Source organism: Muntiacus reevesi, chromosome 11, assembly GCF_963930625.1.
Source record: "Muntiacus reevesi chromosome 11, mMunRee1.1, whole genome shotgun sequence".
NCBI lineage: Eukaryota > Metazoa > Chordata > Mammalia > Artiodactyla > Cervidae > Muntiacus > Muntiacus reevesi.
This window is the reverse complement of record NC_089259.1, coordinates 49,656-74,631: the sequence shown is the minus strand read 5'-3', so window position 1 is coordinate 74,631 and position 24,976 is coordinate 49,656. Positions and strand designations below refer to the sequence as shown.

General features: G+C 41.1%; 2 protein-coding genes and 1 pseudogene across 2 annotated transcripts; 2 read left to right on the top strand and 1 right to left on the bottom strand.

The window, feature by feature from the left end:
• Nucleotides 1-5,042: 5,042 nt before the first annotated feature.
• LOC136144223 (olfactory receptor 6C74-like) lies at nt 5,043-5,971 on the bottom strand (annotated as a pseudogene).
• A 5,451-nt stretch (nt 5,972-11,422) lies between these two features.
• On the top strand, nt 11,423-17,002 carry LOC136144406 (uncharacterized). The gene is given in 1 exon segment (XM_065902241.1): nt 11,423-17,002. A coding segment is annotated over 1 exon segment (5,229 nt). The 5' UTR covers nt 11,423-11,649; the 3' UTR covers nt 16,879-17,002.
• On the top strand, nt 16,878-18,818 carry LOC136144489 (MLV-related proviral Env polyprotein-like). Its single transcript, XM_065902385.1, has one exon. It carries the CDS (start codon nt 16,878-16,880, stop codon nt 18,816-18,818), a length of 1,941 nt encoding a protein of 646 aa, XP_065758457.1.
• Nucleotides 18,819-24,976: the final 6,158 nt, after the last annotated feature.

Sequence of the window (24,976 nt, the reverse complement as noted above, 5' to 3'; positions counted from 1 at the left end):
ATGAGAACCCCATAAACGGTATGAAATGGCAAAAATATGTGACACCAGAAAAATGAGCCCCCTAGTTGGAAGGTGTCCAATATGCTACTGGGAAAGAGTGGAGGGCAGTTACTTGTAGCTCCAGAAAGAATGAAGTGGCTGGGCCAAAGCAGAAATGACACGCAGTTGTGGATGTGCCTGGTGGTGAAAGTAACATCTAATGCTGTAAAGAGCAATATTGCAAGGAACCTGAAATGTTGGGTCCATGTATCAAGGTAAAGTAGATGTGGTCAAGCAGGCGATGGTAAGACTGAATTTTGACATCTTAGGAATCAGTAAACTAAAATACACTGGTCATAGAAAACACCCTTTTTCAATAACTCAAGGGATGTATTTACATGGACATCACCAAATAGTCAATAATGAAATAACATTGATTATATTTCTGTGCAGCCAAAGATGAAGAAGCTCTATGCAACTGCAAGTTGCTCAGTCATGCCCGACTTTTTGGGACCCCCTGGACTATACAGTCCATGAAATTCTCCAAGCCAGAGTACTGGAGAAGCTCTATACAGTCAGCAAAAGCAAGACCTGGAGCTGACTGTGGCTCAGATCATCAACTCCTTATACCAAAATTCAGGCTAAAAATAAAGTGGGGAAAATCACTTGACCAGTCAGGTATGACCTAAATCAAGCCCCTTACTATTATACAGTGGAAGTGATAAATCAATTCAAGGGATTAGATCTGATAGAGTGCAGAAGAACTATGGATGGAGGTGCATAACATTGTACAGGAAGTGGTGATCAAAACCATCCCAAAGAAAAAGAAATGCAAGAAGGCAAAATGGTTGTCTGAGGAGGCTTTACAAATAGCTGAGGGAAAAAAAAGAAAAAGGAAAAAGGAAAAGATATACCCAACTGAATGCAGAGTTCCAAAGAATAGCAAGGAGACATAAGAAAGCCTTCTTAAGTGAACAATGAAAAGAAATAGGAAAACAATAAAATGGGAAAGACTAGAGGTCACTTTAAGAAAATTGGAAATACCAAGGAAACATTTTGTGCAAAGATAGGCACAATAAAGGGCAGAAACAGTATGGGCCTAACAGAAGCAGAAGAGATTAAGAGGAGGTGGCAAGGATACCCAGAAGAATTGTACAAAAAATACTCTTAATGACTCAGATAACCACGATGGTGTGGTCTCTCACTTAAAGCCAGACATCCTGGAGTGCGAAGTCAAGCGGGCCCTCAGAAGTAGTGCTGCTAATAAAGCTACTGAAGGTGCTGGAATTCCAGCAGAGCTATTTAAAATCCTAAAAGATGATGCTATTAAAGTGCTGCACTCAATATGTCAGCAAATTTGGAAAACCCAGCAGTGGCCACAGAACTGGGAAAGGTAAATCTTCATCCCAGTTCCCAAGAAGGGCAGTATCAAAGAATGTTCAAACTACTGGACAGTGCACTCACTTCCCATGCTAGTAAGGTTATGCTCAAAATCCTTCAAGCTAAGCTTCAGCAGTACTTGAATCAAAAACTTCCAGATGTACAAGCTTGGTTTAGAAAAAGCAAAGGAACCAGAGATCAAATTGCCAACATTCAGTGGATCATAGCAAAAGCAACAAAATTCCAGAAAAAAACATTTACTTCTGTTTCAATGACTGTGCTAAAACCTTTGACTGTGTGAATCATAACAAACTGTGGAAAACTCTTAAAGATACAGAAATAAGAGATCATCTTTCCTGTCTCCTGAGAAACATGTATGGAGGTCAAGAAGCAACAGTTAGAACTTTATATGGAACAGCTGACTGGTTCAAAATTGAGAAATGAGTATGACAACAAGGCTTTATATTTTTACCCTGTTTATTTAACTTATATGGAGAGCTCATCATGAGAAATGTCAGGCTGGATGAGTTCCAAGCTGGAATCAAGGTTACTGGGAGAAATATCCACAACTTCAGATGAGCAGATGATGCCTCTCTAATGGAAGAAAGCAAAGAGAAACTAGAGAGTCTTTTGATGAAAGTGAAAGAGGAGAATAAAAATCTGGCTTAAAACTCAGTATTAAAAAAACTAAGATCATGGCATCCAGTCCCATCACTTCACGGCAAATAGAAGGGGAAAATGTAAAAGAAGTGACAGATTTCCTCTTCTTGGGCTCTAAGGTCACTGTGGACGGTGACTGCAGCCATGAAATTAGAAGACAATTGCTTCTTGGAAGGATAGCTATGAAAAACCTAGACAGAGTATTAAAAAGAAAAGACATCACTTTGCTGACAAAGTTCCATATATAGTCAAAGCTATGGTCTTTTCAGTAGTCAGGTCCTAATGTGAGAATTGGACCAGAAAGAAGGCAGAGTGCCAGAGAATTGATGCTTTCAAACTATGGTGCTGGAGAAGACTCTTGAGAGTTCCTTGGACAGACGGGAGATCAAATCAGTCAGTCCTAAAGGAAATTAACCCTGAATATTCATTGGAAGGACTGATGCTGTAACCAAAGTCCCAATATTTTGGTCACCTGATGGGAAGAGCTGATTCATTGGAAAAGACCCTGATGCTGGGATATTTTGAGGGCAGGAGGCGAAGGACACAACAGAGGATGAGATGATTGGATGACTCAATGGACATGAGTTTGAGCAAACTCCAGGAAACAGTGAAGGATAGGGAGTCCTGTGTGTGCTGCAGTCCGTGGGGTTACAAAGATATGACTTGGTCGGATATGACTTGGAGATTGAACAATAACAACAACAAAAGCGAAACATTCTGCTAAGAAGTCAATAAAAGAGGATTTTAGCATCCCTCAACCAGTAATATTTCACCAATTGACAAATATTTAAATCTTTGCCTGTGAAATAGCAGTATGTGTTAGTCACTCAGTCATGTCCAACTCTTTGGGACCCCATGGACTGTAGCCCACCAGTCTCCTCTGTTCATGGAATTCTCTAGGCAAGAATACTAGAGTGTGTTACCATTCTTTCTCCAGGGGATCTTCCTGACCCAGTGATCAAAACTGAATCTCTGCATTGCAGGCAGATTCTGGAATATTATCTGTCTGTCTGTGTGTAGTTGCTCAGTTGTGTCTGATTTTTTATGACCTCCTGAACTGTAGCCTGCCAGACTCCTCTGTCCATGGAATTTTTCAGGCAAGAATACTGTAGTAGGTTGCCATTTCCTACTTCAGGGGATCTTGCTAACCTAGGGATAGAACCTGCATCTCTCATGTCTCCTGCCTTGGCAAACAGGTTCTTTACCACTGCACCACGTGGGAATGGAATATTACTCAGTCATATAATAGAACAAAATCTTTCCATTTGTGACAACATGGATGAACCTAGAGGGTACTATGCTATGTTAAATAAATCAGACAGAGAAAAATGCATATGTTTTTACTTATATTTTAAATGTAACTAGACATAAAGAATCATAGATACAAGTTGCTAGAGGAGAGGGGATGGAAGGAGCTCATTAATAAAATTAAAAGTGATCAGAATTTGAGAGCCTTAGGCTTTACTTACATAGAGTCTGTGGGGTCACAAAGAGTTGGACATGGCTGAGCACACATGCACATAGATGTATATGTATGTATATGTATATATACATATACATATACATACATACATACATACATATATATACATATATATATATATATATATATATATATATATCTGTGTGTGTATGTATATATATATGTATGTATTGTGCCTTGTCATTCAGTCGTGTCTGACTCTTTGCAACCCCATGAACTGTAGCCCGCCTGGCTCCTCTGTCCATGGGGATTCTCCAGGCAAGAATACTGGAGTGAGCTGCCATGCCCTCCTCCAGGGGATCTTCCCAACCCAGGGATCAATCCCAGGTCTCCCACATTGCAGCTGAACCACCAGGGAAGCCATATATATATATGTGTGTGTGTGTGTGTGTGTGTATACATGACACTAGTCATACAGAACCTGCCTGCCAATGCAGGAGTCAAAAGAGATACAGGTTTGATCCTTGGGTCAGGAAGATCCCCTGGAGGAGGGCGTGGCAACCCAGTCCAGTGTTCTTGCCTGGAGAATTTCTGAAAGATTTCTGAAAGCTAGATAATGCTTCAGGATCACTTTCTGATAATGAGGGGGAAAAAAGCTAAATTATCAGGGGGAAAAAGTAATAATTTGTTTAAATAACCATTTTTTCTAAAATCGTATTTATGAACCAAACAATTTTAAGATCCAGTAAATTCTACAAATTGTACAGGAACATGTAAAATTGTCCAATCAATTATATATTACATGTTTCTTCCTGCCTATATTTTATTCTGCTTCTTTAGATAGTATTTTTCAAATGTTCTTTATCCTAAATTCTGAGTTACTACAGAAAGTACTTTAGTAAAGCAGTCACACATTTTAAATAGACATTTCAAAGATGTGCATCAACATTGATGACTAATCTCCAAAATTTTCTTTTAATTACTTTGAGTAGAATGTGCACCAAAAAATTGGTTAGTATGACAAATAATATAAATGAATATTAGTTTTAAGTATATTGTCACTGATCACAAATAGAATATTAACCTTTGGATTATATGCTACATTAAATGTAATTAAGTTAAACAATATTTTAAAATAAAAAAAATATTGAAAAATTAGTGCAATTTGTTTTATATATTAAGAGGAAAAGGAAGTGAGGTGAGGGGGAAAGTCTATTGAAAAATATAAAGAAAACTAACTTCACAGAACACAGAGTTTTGTTAATGCGTCATGGAGAAATTTAAGATGAATATGATAGAAGGTAAAGGGAAAAATTGAGGGTAACTATGGATAGGGAGGGCTTCCCTTGTGGCTCAGCTGGTAAAGAATCCGCCTGCAATGCGGGAGACCTGGATTCAATCCCTGGGTTGAGAAGATGCCCTGGAGAAGGAAAGGCTACCCACTGCAGTATTCTGGCCTGGAGAATTCCATGGAGTCTCAGAGTCAGACAGAATTGAGCAACTTTCACTTTCACTTCACTGGATAGGGAAGCTACTATTGAGCACACTGTTATTATTGAGACACTTGTTACTTTTCTTTATGTATAGTGCAGTAGCCTATTCACTTCTTTGAGAAAGAAAGAATCCTGTGTATCATATTTACAAAGGCTTTTTTCACTTGTTAGTTCTGTAAAGTGTAGATAAAAGGGTTCAAAAGTGGTGCAACAGAGGTATTGAGCACTACAATTCCCTTGGAAAAAGATATTCTTTGTTTGATTGATGGTTTAGCATGCATGAAGATGCAGCTGCCATAGTATAGAGTTATCACAACCATGTGAGAATAACATGTTGAAAAAGCTTCTTTCCTCTGATTAGTTGAAAGGATTTTTAGAATTGTTTTTGTGATATAGGTATATGATATTATCAATGTGACCACAAGTGTCAACAAAGCTGAGATGTAGCCCATCATCTCAAAGATCTCTGTGTCTGAGCAGAAGATCTGCAGGAGGGGAGTTGTGTCACAGTAGAAATGGTCAACAGTGTTGGAAGCACAGAGGTCAAGATTTAGGCCTAAGAAGAGTGGTGGAAAGATGACAAAAAATCCGGCAAGCCAGCTACAGAAGACAAATTGAATGCAGATTTTATCATTCATGATGGTTGTGTAATGCAGGGGCTTACAGATGGCAACATAGTGGTCATAGGACATAGCTGCCAGCAAGTAAAACTCAGATGCTCCAAGAAAGAAAGCAAAGAACACTTGAGCTACACAACCATTATAAGAAATGGTTTTGCCCCCAGTTGCCATGGTAGCCAACAATTTAGGGATGAATGTAGTAGTATTGGAGACTTCTAAGAAAGAAAAATTCTGGAGGAAAAAATACATTAGGGTCTTGAGGTGAGGATATACCAGGGTAGGTGTGATGATGATCAAATTCCAGTGATACTTAATAAGTAAGTGAGAAGTAAGAAGATGAACAATATAATTTTCAATCGTGGGTCATCAGTTAAACCTGCTAGAATAAACACTTTCACTTGTGTATGGTTTCCCATCATTGTCCTCTACTTTTCCAGGTCTTCATAGTAAAAAAGAAAGAAAGAAAATCATGACCCCAAAGGAAAAGTAACAGTGATAATTAGTGTTTAAGGTAAAGTTAAACAAAAAGATGTTTCAGCTAGAATAACACTATGCTTATTCATGTTTTAAAGATAGTTACATCAGGAAGAAAAATAGTTTGCATTTCCAGAGTATATGGACAGAGAATTCAATCTTTAATTTGCAGTTCTGCTAAAAATAATCTATACAATAACTGTAATTGTTTATTTCTATGTGAAAAAAATAGAGGAATATTGGACTTTAAATCCATGGAAAAACATTTCTCACTTGATAATCTACCAGAGTATTGATGACTTTCTTTTCTTGTTCAATTAAGGAAATCTGCATACTAAAACCAAAATTTAATTGCTATGAAGGCTATATCATCTCCTTCTCAAACTCTTCCAAAAGATTGAAAAAGAAAGAACACTCCCAGTGTCATCCTATAAAGCCACCATCACCCTGATACCAAAACCAAAGAAAGACACTACCAAAAGAAATATCTTTGATGAATATATATGCAAAAATTCTCAACAAAATATTAGCAAAATGAACCCAACGACACATTAAAAATAAATCATACACCACAAGCAAGTTGAATTCATCCCAAGGTAACAAGGATGGCTCAACATAAACAAATCAATCAATGTGATACACCATGTTAACTAAAGAAATAATAAAAACCACATGATCATTTCAGTAAATGCAGAAGAACCATTTGATAAAATTCAATGCCCGTTTGTGATAGAACCTCTCACCAAAGTGAGTATAGAGGGTACATATCTCAACATAATAAATGCTATTTATGACAAACCTACAGCCAACCTAATACTGAATAGTGAAAAGTTGAAAGCCTTCCCAGTAAAACTTGGAACAAAACAAGGATGCTCACTGTCACCACTTCTATTCAATGTAGTATTGGAAGCTGAGTCAGAGCACTCAATCAAGAAAAAGCAGTAACAATTACCAAAATTTGAAGGGAAGGGGTAAAATTGTCATTAGATGCAGATGACACGATATTGTATACAGAAAACCCTAAACTATTAGAACTGAATTATTAGAACTGAAGGATTTCCCTGGTAGCTCAGCAGGTAAAGAATCTGCCTGCAATGCAGGAGATCCCGGTTCTATTCCTGGGTTGGGAAGGTCCCCTGGAGAACGGTAAGCTACCTACTTCAGTACTCTTGGACTTCCCTGCTGGCTCAGATGGTAAAGAATCCACCTGCAATGAGGGAGACCTGGGTGTGATTCCTGGGTTGGGAAGATCCCTTGTAGAAGGGAGTGGTAACTCACTTCAGTGTTCTTGCCTGGAGGAATCCCCATGAACAGAGGAACCTGGTGGTCTACAGTCCATGAGGTTGCAAAGAGTCAGACATGACTGAAGACCAAGCACTGCACAGCATCGCACATTAGAACTGAAACTACTAGAAATGAAAAACTATTAGAACTAACGAAAAATGAATTCAGCAAGGTAGCAGGATACAAGATTAACATACAGGAATCAGTTGCATTTCTTTATGCCAACAATGAAATATCAGAAGGAGAGTGTAAAAATCAATCCTTTTTAAGAAAGAAAGAAAGTGAAGGTGCTCAGTTGTGTCTGGCATCAGATGGCCAAAGACCTTATAGGCTTTTGTACAGCAAAGGAGACTGCAAACAAAATGAAAAGACAACCTATTGATTGGAAGGAAATATTTGCAAATGATGTGACTGACAAATACTTAAGTACCAAAATATACAAGTAGCTCATACAACTAAACAGCAACAGCAAAAAGTAACCCAATCAAAAAATAGGCAGAAGTCCTTAATAGACATTTCTGCAAGGAAGATATACAGCGGGCCAACAGTAATGAAAAGATGCTCAATATCACTAATCACTAGAGAAATGCAAATTAAAACTATAATGAGGAACCATCTCACACAGGTCCGAATGGCCATCATTGAAATGTCCACAAATAAATGTTGGAAAGAATGTGGAGAAAGTGGGGATGTAAATTGGTACAGCCCATATGAAAAACAGTATGAATGTTCCTCAGAAAACTAGAGTTGCCATATAATCTGGCAATTCACTCCGTGCCATATATATTAGCTGGAGAAAATGAAAATTCTAATTAGAGAAGATACATGCACCCTAATGTTCATAGTAGCACGGTTTGCAATTCCTTCTCTATACAATTTTAAAAGGAGGTTTCTCTTAAAATACTGTGTTGCCATAATAGTTCACTTGAAGTTAACTATAAAAGTTAACTATTCTCAAACCTTGAGTTAACCAATACATTTTTCTTATGGAAATGTTTTTCTTAAGCTGTTAATGTGATATGCATTTACCCCAGACTGTCTTCAAGTCAGTTTGCCTAATGGCTCAGAACCTACTTGACAAACCAGTATGTTAAACTCAGATATTGTTTCCCTAATCTATGTAAACAAAACTGTTTGTATGGTAATCTGCCCTTCTATAAGATTCAAACCAACCATTTTATGGCCTGGAATGAATCATCTGGTGCCAAGATTATCCCAAAATGCATCTTACGGATGAGGGGCCTGGGGCCACTTTGTTTTAGACATTCTTTTCTTTTCATTAACAGACTGCCAGTGACTATATAACATCCAGCTGAAGACTAGCAGGGGGGTACTCTTTCTGCCCCCTCCTGATGCCTATGTCAGAAGCTTTCTCTATCTCCTTTATACTTTAATAAATCTTTATTACATAAAAGCTCTGAGTGATCCAGCCTCGTCTCTGGCCCTGGATTGAATTGTCTAGAAGCCAAGAATCCCGGAGTCTTTTCATTCAGCAACCGCCTTTCAGAAAATTGGAAATCAGTATTAAGTTTGAAAAACTGTATTTTCCAAAGTTTTTCTCTTAAAAGTACATCTTGTATAAGTAATTATAGGACAAATTATTGTGTATTTCTTTTACAAAATGAAAGATTAATGGTATCTCTAAGAAAAAAATCCTGTCTCAATATTTTCACCATCAAACACATAAAATGATTAAGGTTTGGTGATGGTCACTAGATTAAAGCTTTTCTGTATGGAGGATGTCAAAGTTATTATTTCCAACTTCTAAAACACACATTATTATTTAAAAGGCATCTTTATACATAAAAATAACATAAAACGACAAATAAAAGTTGTTTCCAAATAGTAGCTAAAGGAGTTTGTGGGAAGAGTCTATAATAAAAAATATGACCTGCTGCCAAAATCATATTAACAATGTAGACAGATATGGGTAAAAAGGATATGATGTTATTTTTCATAGAGATTCTTTTTATATTCGCATAATTATGGAGCAAGCTGCTATAAAGTTTTCTTCATTTACAGACACAGTTCAGTGGAAACAGTTATAGGAATATGTATATCTAAAACACCTAAATCAGAATTTTACTGCATCAAATCATTTCTTGTTTGAAATTCAATAATCACACACAGCAACTAATCCCAACACACAGTGTAAAAGAATTACAAGGCTCACATTACGAAACCATTAGATGCTGGCCCAATGAATGCAATGATATCTAGTTATGTTAGCTATTGTGAAGATCAGATAAATTTTAAAGGAAGATTTTTTAATACTAAATTACCACTCTATTCCATATGTTTTCTTTTACCATTTTCCCTAAATCAAACTGTAAGAGGTTTAGAAAAAGAAGTTAATACTTATGGTAAAAATAGACCAAAAGTAGGTTAAAATGTATTTAAAAAAAAAATATGGTTTTTAAATTTTATTTGTGTGCTCAGGTGCTCAACCACGTCCAACTCTGTGGCCTGATGAACTGTAGCCCTCCACACTCCTTCTGTCCGTGGAGTGCTCCAGGCAAGAATACTGGAGCAGGTTGCCAGTTCCTACTCCAGGGGATCTTCCTGATCCAGGGATCAAGCCGGCGTCTCTTGCATCTCCTGCATTGATACATGGCTTCTTTACCTCTAGTGCCACCTTTTAGGCATATCAATTCTTTTCATCTGTTTGGACTCAAGTAGTCTGCCAAAATCACTTAAAAACTTAAATATTTTTCAGAAAAGATATATACACAGATTTATTCAGAAAAAGTCATCTCTGCTTCAATATTTAATTTTTTTTATCATCATACTGAACAGAGCATGCTGATGTTTTATTCTTCTCTGAGTGGATCTCACTCCACCCCTCAGTGAATGATTGTTTTTTATAATCTATTTTTTAGCAAATTTGTAAATGCAAATGCTTTGTAATTAAAACTTGTTTTCATGGTTTTTGACTAGTGTATTGCATTTCCCCATTACAATTTGTTTATATATGTATTGAATATATTTTGAAGTATTACATGCTATGCCATATAAAGTTATTCAACACTTGATCCCATGGAATATTTATACTTTCTGTGCCCCGAAGGAAAATAATGAATAATTGTGAAGAAATCTTTTGAGGATATGAAATCTAAGAAACCCATTCCCAAAGGATAACAAATTTATATGTTATACAAGAGTTCTCTCCATGCACTAAATATTTGAAAAAATATAATTATGTATATATATATATTTCTTTCTTTTTTTTATACTACCTTAAACTATGTCTCCAGAGAATTCAGTTTTGATTCCTCTAATATATTTGCCTTCCCACATATTCATGTTTTGAAATCCTAAATACATAGATAATGTCTTGGAAACAGAAACAGGAAAAAAAAATCATTCTTGAAAGAATCTGAAAAACACCATGAAATTCCCTGGCCTGTGTAAATTTTCCACTTGCGCAGAATTTTCCGTTTGCAAAATAAGGATAGAGAAATGTAAACGGAACGTCTATAGGTTTCCCAATAACTGCACAAACAAGCCTGCTGTTTTCCGGAACCAACTGACGTCAAGCACCTGTACTCACAGATAAGATGACCCCATATGATACACATTATGTTACTTTTATGTTACTCATTCACTGTACTGGATGTGCTAACGGTGTACATTATGTTATTCATTCACTGTACTGGATGTGCTAACGGTGTACATTATGTTATTCATTCACTGTACTGGATGTGCCAACGGTGTACATTATGTTATTCATTCACTGTACTGGATGTGCTGACAATGTGACTTCTGCTTATAAAAGTCAGCTTACACTGCTATACGGTGCGACTCTGCCTCCGAGGAGACTAGAGTCGCCCGGCTTGTGCAAACCGACAATAAAGCCTCTTGCATATTGCATCTGCTGGACTGTTTATTGAGTCGCGGGAGCTCCTCTCCGGAACAGAGACCTGACGTTTGGGTCTTACATTTGGGGGCTCGTCCGGGATCGAGGAGACCCCGGATTCAATACCAGACCTCAGCAGGAGGTAAGTCCGGCCGGCAGTGAGTTTGTGTTGACTGTTGTCCTTTGTGCTTTGTGTTTAGTACCCGTACGGTACGGGCTTAGTAGAAATTCGTGAAGCGGACCGACGGGTCATAGGCCTTCCGAATTTCAACCCTGGAGGACGCTCCGGGGGGGTTCTGAGTGGCTGGGGACGAGCAGGCCGTCCTCAACCCCGGGGGTCAACGACTTCGGCCTCTGCCCCCGTCTGATTCTTTAGTTGAACTTTGGCGCCGATACTGTGCCGCGCGGCTTCTGGTCTGCATTCTGTGTGTCTGTACTGTCTGTGTGTTGGTGTACTTTTGTGTCCCCCTTCCCTCCGGCATGGGACCCAGACTAACTACCCCCCTAAGTTTGACTCTAGAGCACTGGAAGGACGTCAAAGGACGAGCCAGTAACCTGTCAGTAGAAATCAGGAGGAAAAAGTGGCAAACCCTTTGCGGCTCCGAGTGGCCAGCCTTCAATGTGGGATGGCCTCAGGAGGGCAGTTTTAACATTGATTGTATTTTGCAGATCAAAGAACGGGTGTTTGACACAGGACTTCATGGACACCCTGACCAAGTCCCCTACATAATTACCTGGGAGAGTCTGGCCCAGGACCCGCCATCCTGGGTGGCACCTTTCGTGGCAGAAAAGCCGAAGATTCCCGGTGCCGATATACCCACGGCCCCACCAGCCCAGTCCTCTCTTTACCCCATTTTAGAAAAAGAAAAATTGACTGCCAAAACGAAACCAGTCATCCCGCCGGAAGATCCAGTTCTAATTGATCTCCTGTCTGAAGTTCCCCCTCCCTATCAACCCCCTCCAGTACCAGGTTCTCTGGCCAGGCCGCCCCCGTCCGCCTCCCCTGAGGCCCGCTCCCCTGACACCACCGGCCCAGCGGCGACCAGCGGGGAGATTAATACTTCATCCCCCGTCGCCTCCCGGTTGCGCCAACGAAGAGATCAGGGAGAGGGAGGATCGGGAGAATGGAGGTCCCAGTTATTTCCCTTGAGGACTGTGGGGGGACCAGGAAACCAAGTCCAATACTGGCCATTCTCGGCCTCTGATTTGTATAACTGGAAGACTCATAACCCACCCTTCTCTAAAGATCCAACAGCCCTCACGGGGTTAATTGAGTCCATCTTACTAACCCATCAGCCCACCTGGGATGATTGTCAACAGCTTTTGCAGGCTCTGCTGACCGTAGAAGAGAGACAGAGAGTTGTCCTGGAAGCAAGAAAAAACGTGCCCGGGCCCAACGGGGCCCCTACTCCCCTTCCAAATGAAATTGACGCAGCCTTCCCCCTGACGCGTCCGGACTGGGACTACAACACCCCTGCCGGTAGGGAGCAGCTCCGTCTCTATCGCCAGGTTCTCCTTGCGGGTCTCAAGGGAGCCGGGAGACGCCCCACCAATTTGGCCCAGGTAAGAGCAGTAACACAGAGACCGGAGGAGACCCCGGCAGCTTTCCTTGAAAGGCTCATGGAGGCATACCGTATGTATACCCCTTTCGATCCTAGTAGCCCCGAGCATAGGGGAAATGTCTCCATGGCCTTCATAGGGCAGTCGGCGCCGGACATTAGAAATAAATTACAAAGGTTAGAAGGACTTCAAGATTATAGCTTGCAGGATCTAATGAGAGAAGCAGAAAGGATTTACAATAAGAGAGAAACTCCAGAAGAAAGAGCAGAAAGGCTTAGGAAAGTGCAAGAAGAGAGAGAGGACAGATTGAGAAAAGAACAGGAAGAAAAAGAAGAGAAACGAGAAAAAAGGCGTAACAGAGAGTTGAGCAGAATTTTGGCCACCGTAGTTCAGCCTAGGTCAGAGCCAGGAAGGAGAGATAGGTTGGGAGGCAATAGGCAACCGAGAATAGACCGTGACCAATGTGCCTACTGTAAAGAAAGAGGCCACTGGATAAAAGAATGCCCAAAGAAACCACGGGATTTGCGAAGAGAATCCTCCAAGGTCTTGTCCTTGGATGAAGATTAGGACAGTCAGGGCCAGGAGCCCCCCCCTGAGCCCCGGGTAACATTAAAAATAGGGGGGCAGCCAGTGACCTTTATGGTGGACACAGGAGCTCAGCACTCTGTATTAACCCAGACCAACGGACCCATGAGCACCAGGACCGCGTGGGTACAAGGAGCTACAGGAGGAAAGCTGTGCCGATGGACTACTGAACGGAAGGTGCACCTGGCCTCCGGTAAGGTGACTCATTCCTTCCTCCATGTTCCGGACTGTCCGTTCCCCTTGTTGGGGAGGGACCTTCTCTCTAAAGTTGGAGCCCAAATTCAGTTTCATGAAAAGGGGGCCTCCATTACAGGACCCGGAGGGGCCCCCCTTCAAATTTTGACCATAAAGTTAGAAGATGAATACAAATTATTAGAGTCTAAAACCTTGCCAATGGGTCCCATCCAAGACTGGATACGGAAGTACCCTCTAGCCTGGGCAGAGACTGCAGGAATGGGGCTAGCAATGGGACAGCCGCCCATTGTCGTTGAATTAAAATCCTCAGCTACCCCCATTTCGGTGAAACAGTACCCCATGTCTGAGGAGGCTTACAAGGGAATCAGACCCCATATACAACGGCTCCTCAAGCTGGGCGTCCTTGAGCCCTGCAGATCAGCCTGGAACACTCCCCTACTCCCTGTCAAGAAGCCAGGTACGGGAGATTACCGGCCAGTGCAGGACTTGAGAGAAATAAACAAGCGGGTAGAAGACATCCACCCAACAGTGCCGAACCCGTACAATCTGCTTAGCACCCTACCCCCTTCCCATACCTGGTATACGGTATTGGATTTAAAAGATGCCTTCTTTTGCCTGAGGCTAAGTCCACAAAGCCGACCCTTGTTCGCTTTTGAATGGAGAGATCCAGAAGCTGGCCTGTCGGGGCAGCTGACATGGACTAGACTACCGCAAGGATTCAAAAATAGCCCCACCCTGTTTGATGAAGCCCTACATCAAGACCTGGCTGCCTTTCGGACACAACACCCCGCCCTGGTGCTTCTGCAGTATGTAGATGACCTGCTGCTGGCGGCCCCCACGGAACTGGATTGCAACAAAGGTACGGGGGCCCTGTTGGAGACTCTGGGAGAACTGGGGTACCGCGCCTCGGCAAAGAAAGCCCAAATTTGCCAAACTAAAGTGAATTATCTGGGGTACCAGCTAGAAAATGGACAGCGATGGCTGACAGAAGCCCGGAAACAAACGGTATCACAGATACCGCCCCCAACAACTCCCCGCCAGATGAGAGAGTTTCTAGGCACTGCGGGATTCTGTAGGCTTTGGATTCCTGGGTTCGCAGAAATGGCAGCACCCCTTTACCCCCTAACCAAGCAAAACACCCCCTTCCTTTGGGGAAAGGCCCAACAAGAAGCATTTGATAACATCAAAAAGGCCCTCTTGAGTGCCCCAGCCCTAGGGCTCCCGGACATATCAAAGCCCTTTGAGCTCTTCGTAGACGAAAAACAAGGGATTGCTAAGGGGGTACTAACTCAAAAGCTAGGACCCTGGAAGAGGCCCATCGCATATCTCTCCAAAAGATTGGACAATGTTGCAGCAGGCTGGCCACCATGCCTACGGATGGTGGCGGCCATTGCCACGCTTATCAAAGACTCTAACAAATTAACCATGGGCCAACCCCTTAAAATAACTGCACCCCATGCTGTAGAGACTATAGTCCGCCAGCCTCCAGACCGCTGGCTCTCAAATGCCCGAATGACTCACTACCAGTCTTTGCTGCTGGATACGGAGCGAGTGCGTTTCGGTCCAGCCGCCGCCCTCAACCCTGCTACGCTCCTCCCGGATCCCCAAGAAGGGACCCCACATGACTGCCAGCAAATCCTGGCAGAAGTGCATGGAACCAGGAAAGACCTCACCGACCAACCACTGGCAGACGCAGAGATCACCTGGTTTACGGATGGGAGCAGCTACCTTTTAGAGGGCGAGCGGAAAGCCGGGGCTGCAGTAGTTGACGGAGAAAACGTCGTTTGGGCCAGCGCTCTGCCTCCGGGAACCTCGGCCCAAAGGGCCGAACTCATCGCCCTCACGCAGGCACTCAGGAAGGCGGAAGGTAAGAAAGCCAACATATACACTGATAGCCGGTATGCCTTCGCCACAGCACATGTACATGGAGAAATATATAGAAGGAGGGGGTTGCTGACTTCAGAAGGCAGAGAAATAAAAAATAAAAGAGAAATATTAGATTTACTACAAGCCTTGTTCTTACCAAGGAAACTAGGGATAATCCATTGCCCAGGCCACCAAAAGGGAGATACACCCATTGCACGGGGAAATCGGCTGGCAGATATAACTGCTAAACAAGCGGCATTAGGCCCCCAAATACTAACTGTCTCACTCGAGTCAGCATCAAAAAATGATGATGATGCGGCACTTGTTTATAGTGAAGCAGACCTAGACTTTCTTCAAGGACTTGGGGCGGACTATGACAAGGTCCATAACAGATGGATATACCAAGGGAAAACAGTGATGCCTCAAAGCACTGCCAAGAGACTTTTGACTCACCTGCATAGACTGACCCACTTGGGAAAAAGAAAAATGGCTGACCTCCTAAATGAAAATAAATTAGACTATTACATCCCTCAGAGAGACTTACTGATACAACAAATTGTAAACGGTTGTGAGGCCTGTGCAAAAGTAAACGCTGGCAGACTAAAACTCCCCTCCGGAGTTCGAGCCAGGGGGCATAGGCCTGGAGTCCACTGGGAAGTGGATTTCACCGAGATTAAACCAGGCCTATATAATAACAAGTATTTGCTAGTGTTCATAGATACCTTCTCAGGATGGGTAGAAGCATATCCCACAAAGAAAGAAACAGCTCAAGTTGTGGTCAAGAAGCTCCTCGAAGAAATTTTTCCCCGATTCGGCTTACCTAAGGTACTCGGGTCAGATAACGGTCCGGCCTTTGTCTCCCAGGTAAGTCAGTTGGTGGCCAAATCATTGGGGATTGATTGGAAGTTACATTGTGCCTACAGACCCCAGAGTTCAGGACAGGTAGAAAGGATGAATAGAACAATTAAAGAGACCTTAACCAAATTAACGCTGGAGACTGGCACTAGAGACTGGGTTCAACTCCTACCACTGGCTTTATATCGAGCCAGAAATACCCCTGGCCCACACGGGCTCACCCCATTTGAGATCATCTATGGAAGCCCCCCACCAGCTACATCCTTCTTTGACCCTGATGTCCTTGCGACTTCCCCTACCCTGCAGGCCCACCTACAGGCTCTGCAGCTGGTGCAACAAGAAATTTGGAAGTCCGTATCAGCTGCATACCGTGTGGATAATCCTGTTTCCTGTCCCCACCCCTTTAAAATCGGTGACACAGTGTTGGTGCGGAGACATCAAACCAAGACTTTGGAACCTCGCTGGAAAGGACCCTACACCGTCCTCTTGACCACTCCTACCGCACTAAAGGTAGACGGGATTGCAGCATGGATACACGCTTCCCACGTAAAAGCTGCACCCGGCCGTTGCTGCAAGGAGACGCCAGAACACGGATGGAAACTCCACCGCACTCAAAATCCTCTAAAGCTAAGACTTTCTCGCTTATAATGATTCTACTATTTGTCCGGGGCGTCTCGTCCTCGGTTCAGGAGGGCGGGAGCCCCCACCAGGTGTACCGTATCACCTGGAGAGTTTTCAACACAGAAACCGGAGAGACAGCAACTGAAACTACCGGTGTAGCCCCAGTCTCCATGTATTTCCCCAGTTTGACTGTAGATCTGTGTGACATAGTGGGAGAAAGCTGGGATCCCAATCCCCAAGAGCCCTTCCCTGGATATGGATGCTTACACCCTGGGTGGCGGGTAAAAACCCGAGCACTTGACTTTTATGTATGTCCGGGTCACTCACGGACCCGTCCTGAAGTCCAGAGGTGCGGAGGGCCCCCAGAGGGATTCTGCAAGGCCTGGGGATGTGAAACAACAGGAGAAGCTCACTGGGTACCCTCCTATCCAGCCCGGGATTTAATCACAGTCAAGAGAAAGCCGCTTAGTGGCTATACAGGGCCGGGGCCATGGGTTTGTGGAAAGACTGGACAAAAAAAGGACTGTGGGCCTTGTTATGATATCAAAAAACAGAATATCACTGGGGCAACCCCCGGGGGCAAGTGTAATCCCCTACTCATTCAGTTTACCAGCAAGGGGAAAACAGCAGATTGGAGTACCCTAAAAACCTGGGGGCTAAGACTACATCGGGCTGGCTATGATCCTTTCACCCTATTCTCCATATCCAGGACCATTGCCCCAGTAAGTGACCTTAGACCGATCGGGCCGAATCTAGTATTATCGGATCAGAAGGCCCCTACTCAGATCGGACCCGAAACCAGCAAAGCAGCCGCTGCCCCACCCTCTCCCTATATTACCCACGCCTCCAAGGGAGAAGAGACTGGAGATCCCGAGATGACTGTAGCCCCTACTCTTACTAAACCCCCAGGCTCAGGAGATCGGTTAATGAGTCTCATAGAAGGAGCTTACAAGGCCCTGAACGCCACCAACCCAGCTGCCACTGAGGGATGCGGGCTCTGCCTAGCCACAAGCCCCCCCTATTATGAGGGACTGGCCACATTGGGAAACTTCTCCAACACCACCCGGGCCCCAGACCAATGCAACAATCCCGGCCTGCACAGGCTCACTCTGCCTCAGGTAGGGGGACAAGGACTCTGTATTGGAAAGGTCCCCGCTGACCATGCCGGGCTATGCAATCAGACTGTTACGGTAGACCCGGGAGAATACTATCTGGTCCCCCCCAACAATACCTGGTGGGCATGTAACACCGGGCTCACGCCCTGTGTGTCAGCCGCTGTCATGGACTTAACCCAAGATTTCTGTGTACTCGCTCAAGTGATGCCTCGTATTCTTTACCATTCTGAAGAAGCCTTGTTAGATACTCTTGAACATAGACGAAGAAAGAAAAGAGAACCGGTTATGACATTAGCTCTCTTGCTTGGACTTGGGGGAACTGCAGTGGGGATCGGAACCGGGACGGCCGCCTTAATACAAGGAGGCCAGCAGCTAGCCCAGTTACAGCTTGCCATAGATACAGACCTTAGAGCAATTGAAAACTCTATTTCCCTGCTTGAAAAATCCCTTACCTCCCTGTCGGAGGTGGTACTCCAAAATAGAAGAGGGCTAGATTTGCTATTTTTAAAGGACAAAGGCCTTTGTGCTGCTTTAGGAGAAGAATGCTGCTTCTATGCTGACCATACTGGGGTAGTAAAAGATTCCATGGCAAAGCTAAGAGATAGACTAGACCAGCGGCAAAAAGATAGAGACGCACAACAAAACTGGTTTGAGGGATGGTTCAACAGGTCCCCCTGGATAACTACCCTAGTCTCTACTCTTATAGGACCCCTTTTTATACTCTTGCTTTTGCTTACTTTCGGGCCTTGCATTTTAAACCGCTTATTACAGTTCATCAAAAATAGGCTATCGGTGGTCCAAGCACTAGTGCTCACCCAACAATATCAAATGTTAAAACAACAAGAGCCCTGAGTTTTAAGATTAAAACTAATGACAAAGAAAAGGGGGGAATGAAAGAATCTGAAAAACACCATGAAATTCCCTGGCCTGTGTAAATTTTCCACTTGCGCAGAATTTTCCGTTTGCAAAATAAGGATAGAGAAATGTAAACGGAACGTCTATAGGTTTCCCAATAACTGCACAAACAAGCCTGCTGTTTTCCGGAACCAACTGACGTCAAGCACCTGTACTCACAGATAAGATGACCCCATATGATACACATTATGTTACTTTTATGTTACTCATTCACTGTACTGGATGTGCTAACGGTGTACATTATGTTATTCATTCACTGTACTGGATGTGCTAACGGTGTACATTATGTTATTCATTCACTGTACTGGATGTGCCAACGGTGTACATTATGTTATTCATTCACTGTACTGGATGTGCTGACAATGTGACTTCTGCTTATAAAAGTCAGCTTACACTGCTATACGGTGCGACTCTGCCTCCGAGGAGACTAGAGTCGCCCGGCTTGTGCAAACCGACAATAAAGCCTCTTGCATATTGCATCTGCTGGACTGTTTATTGAGTCGCGGGAGCTCCTCTCCGGAACAGAGACCTGACGTTTGGGTCTTACAATTCTCATTGGTAATAAAAAGTGACCATGTAAGACAGTGTAAGAATTTAGCCTGTCATAGAAAAGAGTTGTACCTCATACTGAATGCACCATTATTAATTCTCTAGATGTTTCATGTTCTTTATGCAATTCCATTTCTATTTTAAAAGCTTCCTTTCATTAGTGTTTGTGTTACTTTTTATTGGGTCTTAAATTGATAGTCCCTAATGACTAAACATTCTCCACTTCTTCTGTGTTAATGGAATATTTATTTATGTCTCTCACCAGACTTCCTTGCAACTTGTGACCCAGTGAATAAATTCTGTCCGAAGAATGTAAATCAAGATACTTTGTGCAAATTCTAGGAATTAGTCTTTGATAAACAGGGTTCCTTTTCCTCCTCTCTACCCTATCTCACTGTTGTTATGTAGATGTGATGGCTAGCTATTTGGCACATTGATGATGAATGATTACAGTAGGAATGGTGAATAAACAAGATATTAATAGAACTCATCCAGCTTCCTGACAGCACTGCAGGGATATTAGCTTAGAAACTGAAAGACTTCATTGAATATTTTCATCCTACCAGTATGAACATTTAAAAGGGACAAAAACAAATTATGTTTTTGTTTATACTGCTGTAATATTTGTCTTTCTCATACCCTACCAAGTCTCTGTTACACACTTCAGTTCTAAGCCAGTTTGGCATCTGTTGAAAATTCCCATGCATAATTTATACTGTTGACAGCTTCTTGGAGAGTAAATGCATTAATGGAAAATACTCTTAGTTTTACTTTATCTGAAAATATCTTTATTTCCCCTTCATTTTTGAAGGGTAATTTCACTGTACAGAATTCTGAGTTGACAATTTTTTTTTTTTCTTTCAGAACTCTATAAAGATTCCTTTTTGTTTTCTGGCCTCCAGTTTTGTGAAGTTAGAAATTTTTTATGCTGTTGTTCCCCAGTGTTCATAGTATGTAATTAGCCTTTCTTTTCTGGCCACATTAAATATTTTCTCATTATCTATGGTGTTTAGTAGTTGGATCATGAGGTTCTTAGGTCTTTTATTATACTTGGGATTAGTTTGAATTTTGATTATGTAAATATAGGCTGTTTTTCAAATGCAGGAACTTTGAAGCCATTGGTTTTTCAAAATTAATAAATGTTCAAGTTAGTCATTCAGTTCAGTTCAGTCGCTCAGTCGTGTCTGACTCTTTGCGACTCCATGAACCACAGCACACCAGGCCTCCCTGTCCCTGGACTCCTGGAGCCCACCCAAACCCATGTCCATTGAGTTGGTGATGCCATCCAACTATTTCATCCTCTGTCATCTCCTTCTCCTCCTGCCCTCAATCTTTCCCAGCATCAGGGTCTTTTCCAGTGAGTCAGCTCTTCTCAGAAGGTGGCCAAAGTATTGGAGTTTCAGCTTCAACATCAGTCTTTCCAATGAGCACCCAGGACTGATTTTCTTTAGGATGGACTGGTTGGATCTCCTTGCAGCCCAAGGGACTGTCAAGAGTCTTTTCCAACACCACAGTTCAAAAGCATCAATTTTTTGGTGCTCAGCTTTCTTTACAATCCAGCTCTCACACCCATACATGACTACTGGAAAAACCATAACCTTGACTAGACGGACCATTTTTGGCAAAGTAATGTCTCTGTTTTTTAATATGCTATCAAGGTTGGTCATAACTTTCCTTCCAAGAAGTAAGCATCATTTAATTTCATGGCTGCAGTTACCATCTGCAGTGATTTTGGAGCCCAAAAAATAAATTCTGACACTGTTTCCACTGTCTCCACATCTATTTCCCATGAGGTGATGGGACCAGATGCCATGGTCTTAGTTTTCTGAATGTTAAACTTTAAGCCAACTTTTTCACTCTTCTTTCACTTTCATCAAGAGGCTTTTTAGTTCCTCTTCACTCTCTGCCATATGTAGACATTCAGCATGTATCAATTTATCAATTTGAAGCACTGAAACAGTCAGCTTATGGCTTTGGATCCAAATAAGCAGGTCTTGGCTCCCTCTCTCTGGGTGGGTCTGTTTCTCCTGATTTTGCTGTGGTGGTTTGCCTTGCTACCTCAGTTCTCTAATAGGCACAAGAAAGCCATTGATCTTCAATTTTTTTCTTCTTTTTCTGGTAATACAGATGTGAGTGATGACTTCTCAGAACTTTACATGTTGAATTAAAACTGAAAATCCACCAGGTATGCTCTGAACCTAATTCTTAACCCTTTATATACTGACATTTATATTCATGTATCTTGATTATGGTTTTATGTCCATTACATAGAAGCATGCTTGACACATTTCAAGCACATGACAAATATGTATTCAAGGAAGGAATAAATAAATTTATAAATAAATCAAGGTAAAATGAGTGCATGGCGACTTCAATATAGTGTTTTTTGTTGAGAAACTCCTGAGAATGTAGTTAAAGGAGATAGGAAAAAAGTCTGTATCCATATTGACTTCTCTTTGGCTTATTATTTACTAACATACCAAAGATCCTCAGGGAAACTATGCCTTTGAATCTGAATGTATTGGAGAGATTTGCTTACTCTTTAGGATATATCCTGGAAATAACCATAATCACTTGCTAGGATAAATAGTTGTTTAATTTTAGTACTATGCTGTATTATTATTAACTTAAAATATAGTGAATATAAAGAATAAAGGAGATATTTAGATAGTCTATAATTTGCTGATCTGAGCTACAAATGGCTAATCACAAAATTTCCACGTGTTAAATTTATTTTAAAAATTACCTATTTCACTGTGACTCCATGGAAGGAAAAAAGAAAAAAAATCTGAGTTCTTTATTCTTCAACAGAAATATAAGGAATGTGAACATTAAAAGCACTTTTTTTTTTTTTTGCCTAAGTAATTCTATTTATTTGCAATTAAGAGTAACAGTCTGTAAGTTTCAGTATATTTTGCAAGTTGATATATAAATCCACATATTATTGAAAATAAATTAAAAAAATTCTAGGAGTACTTAATTGTCAGGAAGCATTTAACAGGAGGCTTCCTGTGTGCTGTTTTGGATCTGTCGGGAATCCTCTGGTCCTTATTAATTTCTGAACATTCAGGAATTAAGATGAGAGGCATGCCTTTCGCGGGGCTGAGGAATCCAGGCATGTCCTTTGTTAGTTTTTCAATACGGTAATAAGAACCCTCTTCCTTTTTATGAACCATACGGTAAAAGTGATTGTTTATGACTCTCATTCTTTGATAAGGATCGCCTTATGTTTTGTAAGTCTGGAATTTTAATCGTTATCTTTGCTGAGAATAACTACCTTGTAAGGCAGTATATATGCCCACACCATGTTGATTAAGACACCTTTGCTCCATCAGAGCTTCGGTCCCCGTGTCTTTCTTTCTTCTTTTTCTCTCTTTATCTCTCTCTATCTCTCTATTTCTGGTTGATTCCCTGGAGCGTGAGATCCAGCTGTGTAAGCCAGGGAATTTTATTTTAATTGTAGGTGGCCTGAAATTGATCTATTAAATGTCACCATTTTTAAATAAGTTTTATCATGATTTTGAAAGGAGGGAATTTCCTTTCAGTTTTTAATGTAAATACAAATAAGATTAATAAACTTTCTATATATATTATATACATTTATAATATAAATAAACAGTTCCAGTGTATATCGAGTGTTATGGAGCAAAAGGAAAACTAGGTCCAATTTAATTCTGACTTGGGATGATAGATCTGTTTCTGACTCAAGTGACTATTGCCATTACAATACAGTGAATTTCCTCAGAAATTATCCCTTAGATTTGGGAAAATGTGTCTAAATACTAGGAAGATGTTATTATATTTTGGTACTAATAGTCAGAATCTCCAGAGCCTTAAATATTCCCTGGAGAAAACTTTACATTTCATAATGTCTCTGGTAAATTTTTATTAATTCATGAGTTTTCATTCTTATGTAGCTTTGTTGACACTATTTATCCTACTTAAAAGGATTTATTCTGCTTCCTACTCTGTCTCCAATGCCCAACTGAGGATCCATCCTCTCTTTCAACATTCTCTCTTGTTCATCTCCCCAACAGTCCCAAGCCTCAGATAAATCTTCTCTCCTAGTCTCCAATGCCATATAGTAAACACGAGTCTTGTTTACCCTTAAGTCCATGGAGCATTGTACACTGCTACATGCACACTTGCATGCTTTCACCTCAAAACATTGGTAAACTGCAATTCTCTCTTGGACAGTGTCTTATACCTTTACAATGCACAACAGTGCATTCTCCATAGACCTATAAAAACTGGTTAGTTAACATCTGTTATTGATGGTGAAGTCACCAAAGAAGCATAACTGATAATGAAGTCATCAAAGCAGAGGCTTCCTCTCAAGGGATGACATATTTATACCTAGGAGGATTCATGACATTTAACTTAGTAAGAGCTTATAAAATTCTCAGTCACATAATCAACTTCATCTGATGTGGCTTGACTTTTGATTTACCATATTTTCAGGGCAGTCAGTATTACTTGCAAGTGTCTGAAACCTTCTCACACACAGATCATTACAGTAAAATTTACTAAAGCTTCTCTTTTTTATTCACCTCAGTAAAGGTAAATGACATATTTGGTACCTTGATCTATAGATCAGTCTAAAAACCAAGAGGTAAATAGAATTCTTATCTGAAGAGAAATTCACTCTTAATGATAGGTCTTTGTCTTTATTATCTTCCCTTTCTGCTTTGCCTCTATTCTCCTTTTTCTCTTCCTTTTATTCTTCTACCCTATTTCATTTTCCCTCATGCTGAACCCTTACTAATTTTGCATATTGATTTATTATTCTCTTCCAATTTTCAGAACTATAATCTGAAGAAACATTAAATCTGGTTAATTTTGTTCAAGTCAGGTTCTCTATGTAATCAGATAAATTTAATATTGGAATGAGTGAGTGAGTGAGTGAAGTCGCTTAGTTGTGTCCGACTCTTTGCGACCCCATGGACTGTAGCCTATCAGGCTCCTCCATCCATGGGATTTTCCAAGCAAGAATACTGGACTGGATTGCCATTTCCTCCTCTGTAATATTGGAATAGGACATGGTAAAAGAGAAGAGTGACAGAAAAATAGAAGCGATGGAAACAGGGACAAAATACATCACACTAATTTACAAAAAAAAAAAAAAAATCAGAAAGAACTGTAGAAAAGAGTTTTAGTTAGTTTAGTAGATTGGTAAAAGGCCAAACTGAAGAAGTATGGACATTATTATACTGAATTATTTCCACTATGTATCTTAAGTCTAAAGCTGGGTTTCTGTTTTCAACCATCATACACATTTATATACAATTTGCTTCTTGCTTGTCTGTTGCCCTCACTGTCAGCTTCTTGAGGCAATGCTGTTTATGTAATCATCAGCAAGACTGAGTGTAAGCTAATATAATGTTCTCATATTTAACATATTAAGAAAAAATAAATCAATTTTTTTCACATACATATTCATCTCTTCACTTCATTATCATATATGTAACTAAACCAGAATACAAAAATGACTTAAGGTACTCTTTTATTTCATCAAATTTGTTCAACATATTTTCTTTTACCTAAAA